The sequence below is a fragment of the Mauremys mutica genome, chromosome 6, assembly GCF_020497125.1.
Source record: "Mauremys mutica isolate MM-2020 ecotype Southern chromosome 6, ASM2049712v1, whole genome shotgun sequence".
NCBI lineage: Eukaryota > Metazoa > Chordata > Testudines > Geoemydidae > Mauremys > Mauremys mutica.
In genome coordinates, this window is record NC_059077.1 from 25,236,229 (window position 1) to 25,249,371 (window position 13,143).

Consider the following 13,143-nt stretch of genomic DNA (forward strand, 5'->3'; position numbering starts at 1 on the left):
TGTACTTGGGTTTTCCCCTCTCCTTGAAGGTTTTCTTATGTTTCTTTTGCTCCTTTGCCAACCATCTAGAAACTAAAAAGGGAAAAAAATATTTCAGGACTCTCCCTTTTCATTCTACTCAAGGAAAAAATAGTTTTGTGACTAAGGGAAATATTCTTCAGGCTGCTTGTCTGGTAAGCAGTCAGATGTCAGTGATATAAGTAAAGAGGGAGATGGTTTTTCCTGTCTCTCCTCATCTCTTATCTCAGAAATAAGGTCAAATTTTATTTTCTTCATCAGTGTGGAATTGAGAACTTTTTAGATATTGCTCTTGTTTGGTTAGAGACTGTTATGATTATTATTGTCTGTATTACAGTAACATCTAGAGGTTTTGGGATTGTGGACCCATTATTCTAGGCACTGTATGAATACATAGTAAGATAGTACCATCCCTGAAGAATTTAAAAGTTAAGTATAGAAGATAGAAAAAGAATGATGGAAAGGATTTATCCTCATTTTACAAATAAGTGCTTTTGAAAATGTTACCCTTAATCTTTGTGTCTGTCCCATTTTCAAAAGTTACTTAGGAGCCTAAATGTTTAAGTCACTGTAATAGTCCTCACTCGAGGTCTAGTTGGGGAGCATGGCCTAGTGGTCACGGCCGCAACCCCTGACTGTCAAGGAGGTTCTGGGGAGGGGAACCTGGGCCCTCCCACTCCAATGGCTCTGACCCAGGGCCCTTTGGGCTACCAGTAGTCTGGCAACCAAGGCTGCTTAAGGCTGTCCTCTCTGGGCCTCTTCCTCTCATCCCATCCCCACAGAGGTCAGCTCAGTCTTTCCTCCCCTGGGGAGGAAATCCAAACCAAAAGAAGTAAGAGGGAGTTACTAATGTCCAAGGTCCACAGGATACTTCCATCTCTGGTGTGGGTCCTCCCTTCCCTCAAGTAGGGCCCCTTTGGGCAGCTGTGTCAGAGTCTTTAGGCTTACCTCTGCACTGTGCTGCTGGAGCTGTGGGCTGCAGGGCTGCTCACTTCCAGCTCTGCCACCCAAACGAGCTAATTCCTTGCCTTTTAATTCCTCCATTAGAAGGAGCATTTGCTGCAACTCTGGTGGGGCGGGGCTGGCTGAACCCAAAATAATCCCTTAACCCCTTGTTGCCCATTGTGGGGTTTGTAGACCCGATCAATCACTTAAAGTAAGATTTTCAAACGTGCCTAAGTGACTTGGCAAAGGTCACACAAAAAGTCTGTGATGTATCTGGGAATTAAACCCTGATCTTTATGGCCCCAGTTTCCCTACCTGGACAATTGGCTCATCCAGGGCCACTCCCAGGCACAGGTGGAGGCTCAGGTGGTCTTTATCAGACAGACCTTCCTTGAGCTCGGCCTCCTGCTGAATGAGGTCAAGTCTACCCTGTCTCCCGTCCAGTGGATAGAGTTCATAGGAGCAGTTCTGGACTTGACACAATCCAGAGTGTATCTATCGGAGTCCAGGTTTCAGTCCATGTCTCAGTCCATGTCTGACATCATTCTCAGTCTCTGGCGTTTCCCGACTACCACAGCAAGGAACTGCCTCAGGTTGCTGGGGCATATGGCTGCGTGCACCTATGTGGTGAGCCACGCCAGGCTTAGGCTGCACCCTCTTCAGTCCTGGTTAGCAGCTGTGTACCGACCAGCCAGGGATGCACTGGACTCTGTGGTGACGCTTCCCCTAACGGTGCTAGATTCCCTCCAGTGGTGGCTCGACCCGCGGGAAGTCTGAGCGGGAGTACCCTTTTTCCAGCCCCCAGCCAGCCCTATCCTTGTTAACAGTCGCGTCAGATCTGGGTCGGGGGCGCATCTGGGGAATCTCAGGACCCAAGGCCTTTGGTCCCCAGAGGACCTCTCCTTGAACATCAACGTCAGGGAGCTACGGGTGGTGCGTCTCGCCTGCCTGACCTTCAAATCTCGCTTGGCGGGCAGGTGTGTTGCAGTCCTCACAGACAATAGCTTGGCAATGTTCTATATCAACAAACGGGGGTGCACACTCCTCTCCCCTGTGCCGGGAAGCCCTCGCATTATGGGACTTTTGCGTACAGAATGCAATTCACCTAATGGCATCCTACCTCCCAGGTGTGCAGAACAGCCTAGCGGATGCCCTAAGCCGCTCGTTCCATGGTCACAAGTGGTCCCTTTGCCGGGACATGTCATGTTCAATCTTCCGTCTCTGGGCCTATCCCCAGATAGACCTGTTTGCCTCGAGGGACAACAGGAAGTGTCAATGGTTCTGCTCCCTCATGGGGCGCAGTCCAGGGTCTCTCACGGATGCTTTCCTCCTCTCGTGGGAAGGTGGCCTGCTTTACGCCTTCCCTCCGATTCCGATGGCCCACAGAGTACTCCTCGAGATTCGCAGGGATCACACTCGAGTCATACTGATAGCGCTGGCATGGCCGCGCCAGCATTGGTTCACGTCGCTACTGCAGATGTCCGTGCAGGCGCTCCTCGTGTTGCCCCTGCTCCCGGACCTGATCACACAGGATCGAGGCCGCCTCTGGCACCCGAACCTGGAGTCGCTCCACCTCACAGCCTGGATGTTCCATGGCTAAACCCGGTAGAAATGCAACGCTCACAGCAGGTTAGACAAGTCCTCCTTGATAGCAGGAAACCCTCCACCAGGGCCACATACATGGCCAAGTGGAAATGGCTTTCCATCTGGGCAGAACACCAGGGACAGGCCCCATTGCTTGCCCCAATCCCACTCATCCTTGACTACCTACTTCATCTAAAACAGCAGGGTCTTTCCCTCTCTTCGGTTCGGGTCCACTTGGTGGCCATCTCCGCGTTCCACCCAGGAGCTGACGGTGGTTCAGTCTTTGCAAACCCAATGGTTGGTCGCTTCCTCAAGGGCTTGGATAGGCTTTTCCCACATACTCGACAACCTGTCCCAGCCTGGGACCTTAATTTGGTTATTTCTGCCCTCTCGAGGCCCCCCTTCAAGCCCCTGGCTACGTGCTCATTACTGTATCTCTCCTATAAGGTCGCATTCCTCATGGCTTTGACGTTGGCCAGGAGAGTATCGGAGCTCAGAGCTCTGATGTCCGAGCCTCCATACACTGTTTTTCACAAAGACAAAGTCCAACTCTGGCCACACTCGGCGTTCCTTCCTAAGGTGATCTCCCAATTCCACATGGGTCAGGACATGTTTCTCCCTGTGTTCTATCCTAAGCCACACTCCTCCAGCACGGAGCATAGGCTGCATTCCCTAGACATTCGCAGGGCCCTGACATTCTATATTGAAAGAACCAAACCGTTCAGGAAATCAATCCAACTCTTTGTTGCTGTGGCCAACAGGATGAAGGGCTCCCCATCTCATCACAGCGTATCTCCTCATGGATCACGGCCTGCATCCGCGAATGCTACAATCAGGCTAAGGTGCCTGCCCCACCAATCACAGCCCACTCCACAAGGGCACAGGGCTCCTCCGCGGCGTTCCTGGCTCAGGTCCTGACACAGGAAATATGCAGAGCTGCTACGTGGTCTTCAGTCCATACATTCACGTCGCACTATGCCATCATGCACCAGGCCAGAGACAATGCAGCCTTCGGCTGTGCAGTGCTCCAATCTGCAGTGAACTCCGACCCCACCCCCTAAATTCAGGCTTGTGAGTCACCTGCTTGGAATGGACATGAACAATCACTCAAAGAAGAAAAAACGGTTCCTCACCTTTTTGTAACTGTTGTTCTTCGAGATGTGTTGTTCATGTCCATTCCAATATCCCTCCTCCTGGCCCTCTGTCGGAGTGCCGGCAAGAAGGAACTGAGGGGGTGGAGGGTCAGCGGGACCCTTTATAGGGTGCCATGGAGGTGCCACTCCAGGGGCACGCACAGGCCGACCCTACGGCACTGCTAGGGGAAAATCTTCCGGCTGGCGTGCACACAGCGCGCACACCTGCTTGGAATGGAAATGAACAACATATCTCGAAGAACAACAGTTACAAAAAGGTGAGTAACCGTTTTTTCCCCTTGCCTAAACATCCCATAAACCATTTAAAATAGCAGCTTCATAGTTAAACTTTGTAACTAGTTCTTCATTCTAAGATTTTTTTTTAACATATCCTATTAATCCTCTACTATTGCTCTTTGGGATTGTTATTGAAAACACAGGGAAAAAAGAATTAGAACAAAAAGAAAAAGGTTTGCTTAATGTATCGAAATTTACACTTACTGTGAGCTAACCTAAGTGGACTAGGTGGTTCTCAAAGCCAGTCCACTGCTTGTTCAGGGAAACAAGTTGTTTACCAACTGCGGCCGCAGGTTCAGCCGATCACGGCTCCCATTGGCCGCGGTTCGCCGCTTTAGGCCAATGGGGGCTGCGGGAAGCCATGTGAGCCGAGGGATATGCTGGCCGCCCTTCCCACAGCCCCCATTGGCCTGGAGCGGTGAACCGTGGCCAGTGGGAGCCGCGATCAGCCGAACCTGTGGATGCGGCAGGTAAACAAACCAGCCCCGTCCATCAGGGGCTTTCCCTAAACAAGCGTTGGACCGGCTTTGAGAACCACTGGACTAGTAATCCTTCCTTCTCTGAACACTAGGTTCTGCTAGTTTGTATAGAGATGTCCAGAGAGATCTATCAAGCCCCTCTGGCTGGGTCAGCTTTCCTCCCTTGATCCTGGGATCATCTCTGCCCTGAAGAGACGTACCTCTTGTGACACCTATCTACTGTTACCTAGAGTTACAAAAGTACCCTTATGGTAAATATGTTTGTCCAAAAGTAAAATGTATAATACTCTGTAAATGTTATTATGTAGGCAATCAGGTAGGCACAACTTGTGCAAAAAATTTCTCTCACTGCAGGTGTAGCCTCTAATCCCTGCATATTAGTTGTCTCATAGAAATACTATATATACACTATATGTTTATTTTCAGAGCATTTATGTTTTTAAGGATTTTCTCACTACTGATACATCTTTATTTTCAAATTGGCTTAAGGAAATTGTATTTAATGAAAACATATTTTGTGTTTTCTAATTTTTTTCAGTCACCAAATCAAATCTTTACAGTATAGCAGCACGGGAGATGTCATTCTTGTTGTGTCTGGTAACTCTCAAGCTAAAGTTCTTGACAGAGATGGCTTTCCAGTAATGGAATGTGTTAAAGGAGACCAGTACATTGTGGACATGGCAAACACCAAGGTAAGTTAAGAAACTTTAAATTGTATTATTCTATACTGGTATAGTTGTCTTGTACTTTTATTTAGGTTATTTATTGTTCTGGTGATGGTCCTTGATATAACAGCATTTTGTTCCCTTCCAAGCTTTCCGTATAATGGGGTGGCCAAATTTACTGACCCTCTGAGCCACATATGACAATTTTTAGACGTTCAAGAGCTGGGACTCGGGGCTTCAGCCGCTGCTCCTGAAGCATGGAGCCTCGGCAGGCAAGCTCCACAGGGCTGAAACCCTGAAATCCTCCATTGGGCTGAAACCAGAGGTGATGCATGGTGGGGCACATGGAGTTACTTGCCCCCCCAATTTTTGCTAAGGTTTGCTGGCGCTGCTCAGTCACATGGTGCTGCTGGGCCTCCTACCTGCATTGCAGTGTCTGGAGCTGATAAGCTGGGAGCTATGGCCATGAGGAGAGGCAGCAGCAAACACCTGGGAACTTCAGGGATAGTCGTTGCGGGTAAGGCAGGGGGGCATGCCTGAGGAGTTTACTCAAACTGTGGGAAAGGATGAACCTTTAAATTGTGCCCCCCGCCCCTCCAGGAGGCACCATTTGTCTCTGGCAGAAGTCCTTAGCCCCACTACCCCACCGCAGAGCAGAAGCCCTGAGCTCTCCCCTGCCCCCCAGTCTGGTAAACTGAGAATGGGGGGGTGGGGTTGGATGCCGCACTTTAACTGTTAAAGAGCTGCATGGTGCTCGCAAGCCACAGTTTGACCACCCCTGCCATATAATCCAGAAAGAATGCAATAATTTATCCCATACTTCTTAATACTTGCACCCTCTCCTTTACCTTTCCCATTAACAGACCACAAAGCATACATGCTTTCTTTGCGCTTGAAGGATGAGCAAATAGAGGAAAAAATCCCTATTAAATTAAGGGCAAAGATAATTAAATGTAGTGCGAGTCCCAGAGAAAGGATTCACTGTGCACCATGTCTTCCTTTGTCTGTCATCTAGATTGTAAGCTGTTGAGGTTGGTATGATCAGGACACACAGGTGAATGAAAGCCTGACACAGAAATGGATTTAAGCATCAGGCTGCAACTTTATTACTTAATAATGGAAGAGGGGTGCTATGCCCCCACCCTATCTCACATACTAGCATTTAAACTCTGTCCAGTCCAAAGTTATAGAGCCACCCCTCCCTCCCCCCTATAACCAGGGTAGACTCTCTTCAGCCTGCCTCAAGGACTCAGCTCACTTCTGAATACTGTTCCCAAATGGGACCTTGGTTTGCAAAGACTTCAGGTCTCCCCTTTCCCTTTGGAAGGTGGCCATCCTCCTGCTGAGAGGAGAGAAACAGCTGTCCTTTTTGTGTCTTGCTGAGTGCCAAGAACATCAGTGAATAGTAAATAGTAATAATGTGCATTTTTGTTTGTTAGTGGTTAAAAGTGTACATGAAAAAGGGCTGACTCCTACTCTTGTCAGTGTAATTTATTTTATAGTTTTGTGTTTTATGTAATTCGGAGAGAATAGAAACCTGTTTGTTATAAACACAATCATAATAAATTATATTTTAAAGTATTTTAACACGTGTTCAGTGAGTTTTGACCATTCTTCCATCTTCTTTCCCCATGTGTTACATGGGATACCAAGTCTGTTTACATAGATGATTTAAATGCAGGTCAGTTTTGTGAATAGTTTAAAATTAATAATTTAAGTGTAATGATAAAATCTACCACTCAGATTTGTGATAAATTTGCTTTATTTAGTGCTTGTAGGGCTTACTGCCAAGTAACTAGCCTAAGTACTGCATTACTTGATGCTATTCATATCAGAACACTATTTCTTTTGGCTAGCAGAATGTATATAAAGCCCCATATAACATTAACAGCCGTTTTGTTCTTGTTTAATTAAAAATAATGCAGATTTTTTTATCTTTTAAACTTCTGAAATCTCACTATATGATGGTCCTACAATCAAAGTGCTGGAGTAGTTATGCTGTCATATTGACTTTTAGGTATTCATTCCCTGATAATTTTTTTAAATAGTTGCTCAAACTGTCTCCATAATAACTCTTAAAAACAATCTGAAACAGTTTCAATTTTAGTTTTGAAGGTGTGGTTTTTAAATTTTATGTAATATTATAGGAGTCCTTTGTTCTCTTCAAACTTATTTAATAAGCTTGTGCCAACACTTCAAATATGTCAAACTAACTAAAATACACAAAGGAACTGGATAAAGGCATTTTCCCTGAGAAAGATAGTTTGCTTAGTTTTTTTCCAGTTTTTTCCTGAAATCTTGTGAGTTGATATAGAATATCAGTGGCTTAAATTCTGGTAAAATGTCCATCAGCAGATATTTCCATCTTGAAGAAATGGTTCTGTCCACTCTCAGATTACAAATTATCTTTTATGAAAATACATTCTGATCCAGTTTCAGATCTGTTTCAAGGATCTAGTTATATTATTTAAAACTCTCCATGGATTAGACTGAAAGATGGCTCAAGAGCACTCTATTCCCACAACTCACTCCAACAGGAAGTGGCTGATAGAGCTCAGGGTGAAAGTTGTAGACCATGGCATTTTTGGTGAAGGACACTTGGCTGTGGAAATCCCAAGCACTTGAGATCAGAATGAGCTAGAGTCTTGTCTCCTTGTCTGTGTAGATTGTTCCATATTTCCATGAATTTAGTTATGATACAGTCCAGTTTTAAGTCTTTAGGTGGCTTGCCATCGTGAGAGCGAAAAGACACAAATGGAAGAAGAGTGACAGGAATAATTAAATTCAGAGGCACAAGTAAACTAGTAAAAAAAAAAAAAAAAAAAAAGAATAATTGTGTTTTGGGGGGAAGTGGTGAGAGAGTGAACTGTAGGGTATATATACTGAAGTTTTCCTAGCACTCTCAGTAACATTTAATGTAAGTTATACACAGGCATTAAAGAAAGAATACCTTCACTTCTTATTAGAAGCACCTAAACTTAAACTGAGTCTGGTGTAAAACTGCTTGGTATTATAATGTTATTTTCAGTTTTACAAAAGTGACTAGAAAGATTTCTTCTTAATGGAAGTGTCATGTCATTTATTGTCCTCTAGATGTAAAAGGGTCGGGTTGTATTTTCAGCTCTGCCTCGACTCTCTGTGGCCATGGGAAGTCACTCAGCCTCTCTGTGTATAGATCAGGGGTTGGCAACCTATGGCATGTGTGCCAAAGACGGCACTATAGCCAATTTTTAATGGAACGCTGCTGCCTGCCGGAGTCCCAGCAGGCAGCAGCGTGCCATTAAAAATCCTGCCCGGCCCACTCTTCTCCTCCCTCTGTCCCCACCCCCACCCCCTCCCGCGGGGGCAGGGGGCAGAAGCTTGGTCCTGCCAGCTCCCCGGCCTCTTCCTGCAGTGTGCTGGGTTCCTGCCCCTCCTCTCAGTCCCTCCCTCCCTGCCCAATCAGCTGATTGCCCTTGCAAGGGAGGGGGTCAGGGAGGAGCGGAGTGCTGCTCCAAGTGGAGGCAGAGAAGAAGCGGGGGCAGGGCCTTGAGGAAGGAAGGTGGTGGAATAAGGGTTTGTGGTACTACTACCCTTACTTCTGCGCTGCTGCTGGTGGTGGCACTGCCTTTGGAGTTGGGCAGCCGGAAAGTGGCAGCTGCTGGCTGGGAGTCAAGTTCTGAAGGCAGAGCCATTGCAAGCAACAGCACAGAAGTAAGGATGGCATGATATGGTATTGTCACTCTTACTTCTGCGCTGCTGCCGGTGAGGCACCGCCTTCAGAGTTGGGTGCCTGGCCAACTGCTGCTGCTCTCTAGCCCCCAGCTCTGAAGGCAGTGCAGAAGTAAGGCTGGCAATACCGTGACCCCCCCTAAAATAACCTTACAACTCCCCTGCAACTCCCTTTTGGGTCAGGACCCCCAATTTGAGAAATGCTGGTCTCCCTCATAAAATCTGTATAATATAGGTTAAAGCGCACCAGATTTCACAGTCCGTGACACGTTTTTCATAGCCGTGAATTTGGTAGGGTCTTAGTTATGATCTTATGTTCTCTTCCAAGTCACTGATATAGAAAGTTTAAACAGTGTAGGGCCAAGAACTGATCCCTGCAGGACCTGCAACAGGGGTTGTCTCTTCTCCTTAGCTTCAAAGCATGTGCTGCCGTGTTGATTCTTTTCAAGGAGGTTTATTTCTTTAAACAGAGGTTATCAAACAAACAGAAAATAGTCTTATCTCAGTCCTTGGCCCCAAGCTTCAGGGACACCCCTCTCAGAGGTCTCTGGCACTCCAGTTTCTGGCAGCCTCCCAGCCTCAGTCAGCTCTGCTCCCTTCCCGGAGCAGCAGCCACAGGGCGCACCTGGCCCCTCACTCCAGGGACCCACCACAGGAGCCAGTTACTGTGGTGTTCCATCCATAGGGCTCAGCCTGTCTCAGTCCTTTCTTCTTCTACCTCTTTATATAGGCCCAGATATAGCCCAGCCCTCTTTAATTAGCTCAGTTGGGTTCACGTGCTCCAGTACAGGGAAGCTGAACTCAGCCTAGGCACAGAGACAGCTACCCTGTGACAGCACTATGAGACCCATGCACTCAATGATGATTCTCTGTTTCATAGTTACATTTTGAGACCTATCAGCCAGGTTAATTTTATATTGTTCTAGTGTTTAATCAAAATGTTGTGCAGAGCTAGTCAAATGCCTTAGAGAAATATGTCTATTACATCAACAGTATTACTTTTATCAAAGTTGTAATCGCATTACAAAAAAATCAAGTTAGTTTGATCAGACCTTTTTTTTCCCCATGAACCCATGTTGATTGACACTAATTATATTACCCTCTTTAATTCTTTATTGATGTGCAGTTCCAATATCTTGCCTGGAATGGATGTTAGACTGAGGCCTGTAATACCCAGGTTGTGCCGTTTACCCTTTTAAAATATTAACATATTAGTTTTCTCTGTCTTCTAGAACTTGCCCAGTGTTCCAAGACTCATTGAAAATCGATATTTAAGGTCCAGCAAGGTTCTCAGACTGCTCTTTTTAAAAATCTTTGCATGCAAGTTATCTGGACCCTGCTGATTTAAAAATCTCTAACTCCCCCAATTTATTATTAGATTGGAAAAAGTATCATCATCATATGCCATATGTCTACATGAACCATTTTTCTCTAAATACAGAACAGAACTATTTATTGAACACTTCTGCCTTTTCTGCATTATTTTTGATAATTCTACCATTTCCATCTAGGAATGGATCAATACCATTGTTGGGATTTTTTTTTATTCTTAATAAACTTAAATATATTTATTGTTCTTTAACTCTGCTGGCCATAGATTTCTCCTTGTGTATTGATATTTTGTATTTTAAAAAAGCATCCAACATGATGATTGTATATTACATTATTGGTTTGAAGGACTGTTATTAAAAGACTGTCCATTTTACATATGAAATAATTGGCAGTAAGGAATATAGTTAATAGTGTAGGTTATTTTAGGTGGAGATCCTGAAAAATGAAGGGAAAGTAAATGCCTACTTGAAAAAATTGTTTGCCATAGAATTAGGTTCTCATGTTTTTCTGTGTTTTTCCAGGGTCATACAGCAATGCTTAATACAGGCTGTTGGCATCCTAAAATAAAAGAAGAATTTTTGACTTGTTCCAATGATGGGTGAGTATAGGTTCATGTTAGTGCCAGAATGTTTTTGGGGTTTGTCAGCTTTTGCATTTTAGGATCTCTGTGTACCTTCCCCAATTATAACTTGGTTGCAAACAGTCAATTGTGAACTTGTTTGTTGAAATCTGGAACCCAGTGTAAGACTTGTCTATAATTTGGCTTCTAGAAGAGTTTATTGGTTTGTCTACATTCTTTATTTTTTTAATATGGTGCTTTTGGTGATGACATAGCAGGAAAAATATATGGATGAATATACTGTAATATATTTCAAATTAGAAAAATGTAAAAATCAGCCCCCAAATTTAGTATTTTCACTGAGTGACTGGATGTCTCAAAGGATTTGTAGGAGGGATGGCACAGCCTTTCACTTCAAAGTCATAGGTTTGAATATAGCCCAGGTAGGTATTGATTAGTGTTACCATTTGACAGCTGTCTAGTAGACGATTGGAAATGAATTTGTGGTCTCAGTCTTGATCCTAGTGACAAGTGTCCAAATCACAAAAATCACTGTGATGTTTGGCACTAATTTACCCCCTTCTTGGAATGTTAAGCAGTGAGGCCAAGTAATAAATGGGAATGGAGACTTAAATATACTGGTACCATTGTGCTCAGGGCTGAGGGCAGTGAATAAACAGAAGATTCCTTTGTAATTAAACAGACGATTCTGGTAACCTGTGCCTTCAATATAGCACTTTTCAAAATGACAAAAGCATTGTATTAACAATACCCACCCACTGGCTTACACCCTCCTCTCCCACAGTGAAACTAATGCTCCTTGTTGGAAAGTTCACACAGTTTGAAGGAGAGAAAAGAGGGCATGTGTACCAGAAAACAACATTTTAAACTACTAGTTTTTTTAATGTAAAAAAATAAACAAAACCATTTAAATCACATTTTAGTTCTTAGACAAAAAAGTAAAGCAAAAATTTCACTACTATATTCAGCTATATTTATGAAGTGATAGGATTTTAAAATGTTGTTTCTCTTGTAAACACAAAGGGTAGACAGTTTTACTGCTTTTACCACTTTAAAATTCAGTATTTTTACTTAGCTGAACAGTTTGTAGATAGTGAAAAATAAATTAAGAAATTATATACTCTCAAGACTGTCTAATTTTGTCTGCATAAACATATACCTAGCAATTATACCAAATAGGGATTCAATGGCTCTCTCATGCTTAAATTGCTGTGAATTAAAAGGGTCTGGTCAAGTGAGTAAAATGCAGATACACAGTGCTATAAATGGATGTGTAATTATATTCTCAGAGAAACCAAATGGATGACATTATAAGAAAAGTATTTGAAACCATCCAGTGTATTTCCCATTTCCTTTTATGCTAGCAGCAGTTTTCTCCAATGTGTGGATATACCACTTTAAAAGTAACAATTAGGACTTAATGTTAAATCTGCAACAAAGCTTTTATAGACTAAAGAACATCTTTTATCGAGAAAATTTCTTTTTCATGTTAACAAGCTCAACAAAGTATCCTAAACATAAGCAAAAATTATTCTCAGAAATTATCCATGCTTTAGGAAAGAAGAGTCTATGACAGTTTAGATAAAATGTGTGTGGAAGTCATCTGTTTCTGCAGTATTATCATCACTTGAAAGAAGTGACTATTTAGGAGATACAATTACTAGTTTAAAGAGACTAGTTCTTGTAAGTCTTGATCATTAGTTTCACTGTTTGAAGGTTTCTTTAGTAAACAGGATTTTAAGCATATATTTCACAATGGTGTATGGCATGTATTATGCAAATATATATTCGGTGAATTTCTGGCTTGATTGAAGTCAGTGGGAGTTTTGCCACTTCAGCAGGGCCAGGATTTCACCCATTGTTTTCAGGTGGGTCAGCTTACTCATGATTACAGTTAGTGTCACAGAATGGACAAGAGCAAGAATGGTGCTGAAGAAGTAAGAAAGAGGTCACTGCAGTCTTCTCCAGAATTAAAAAAATAATTACTGTAAGGTTTTTCTTTAGTGATTTCAGAGAGTTTTTTTAATTTGGCAAAATAACTTCAGGATTGTTGACAAGATTGTGGAGTAAAGACACAGAGCTAAGCAGAGAACTAGGTAGACTCAGGCAGAAGCAGTCAAAAACTGTGCTGTTGCTTTGTGTATGCGAGAAACTATATTTTCCTGAATTTTAAATGAAACCATTATGGGAAAAAATTATTCTACTTACTTCAGAAAGTGGCAATATTTGTATTTTCTCTGGTTATTTTGTATTTATTAGGGCTGTCAATTAACCACAGTTAACTCACGTGATTAAGTCAAAAAAATTAACTGCGATTAAAAAAAATTAATCGCAATTAACCGCACTGTTAAACAATAGAATACCAATTGAAATGTATTAAATATTTTTGGATCTTTTTC

At 43.4% G+C, this 13,143-nt stretch overlaps 1 protein-coding gene across 3 annotated transcripts in view; it reads left to right on the plus strand.

The window, feature by feature from the left end:
- WDR70 (WD repeat domain 70) overlaps positions 1 to 13,143 on the plus strand; it is a 227,194-nt gene that overhangs the window by 78,464 nt on the left and 135,587 nt on the right. For all 3 annotated transcript variants that reach the window (XM_045020965.1, XM_045020963.1, XM_045020964.1), the window contains exons 8-9: positions 4,995 to 5,148; positions 10,686 to 10,762. In XM_045020965.1, the coding sequence (XP_044876900.1) occupies positions 4,995 to 5,148; positions 10,686 to 10,762 (231 nt within the window). The remainder of the gene's footprint in view (positions 1 to 4,994; positions 5,149 to 10,685; positions 10,763 to 13,143) is intronic.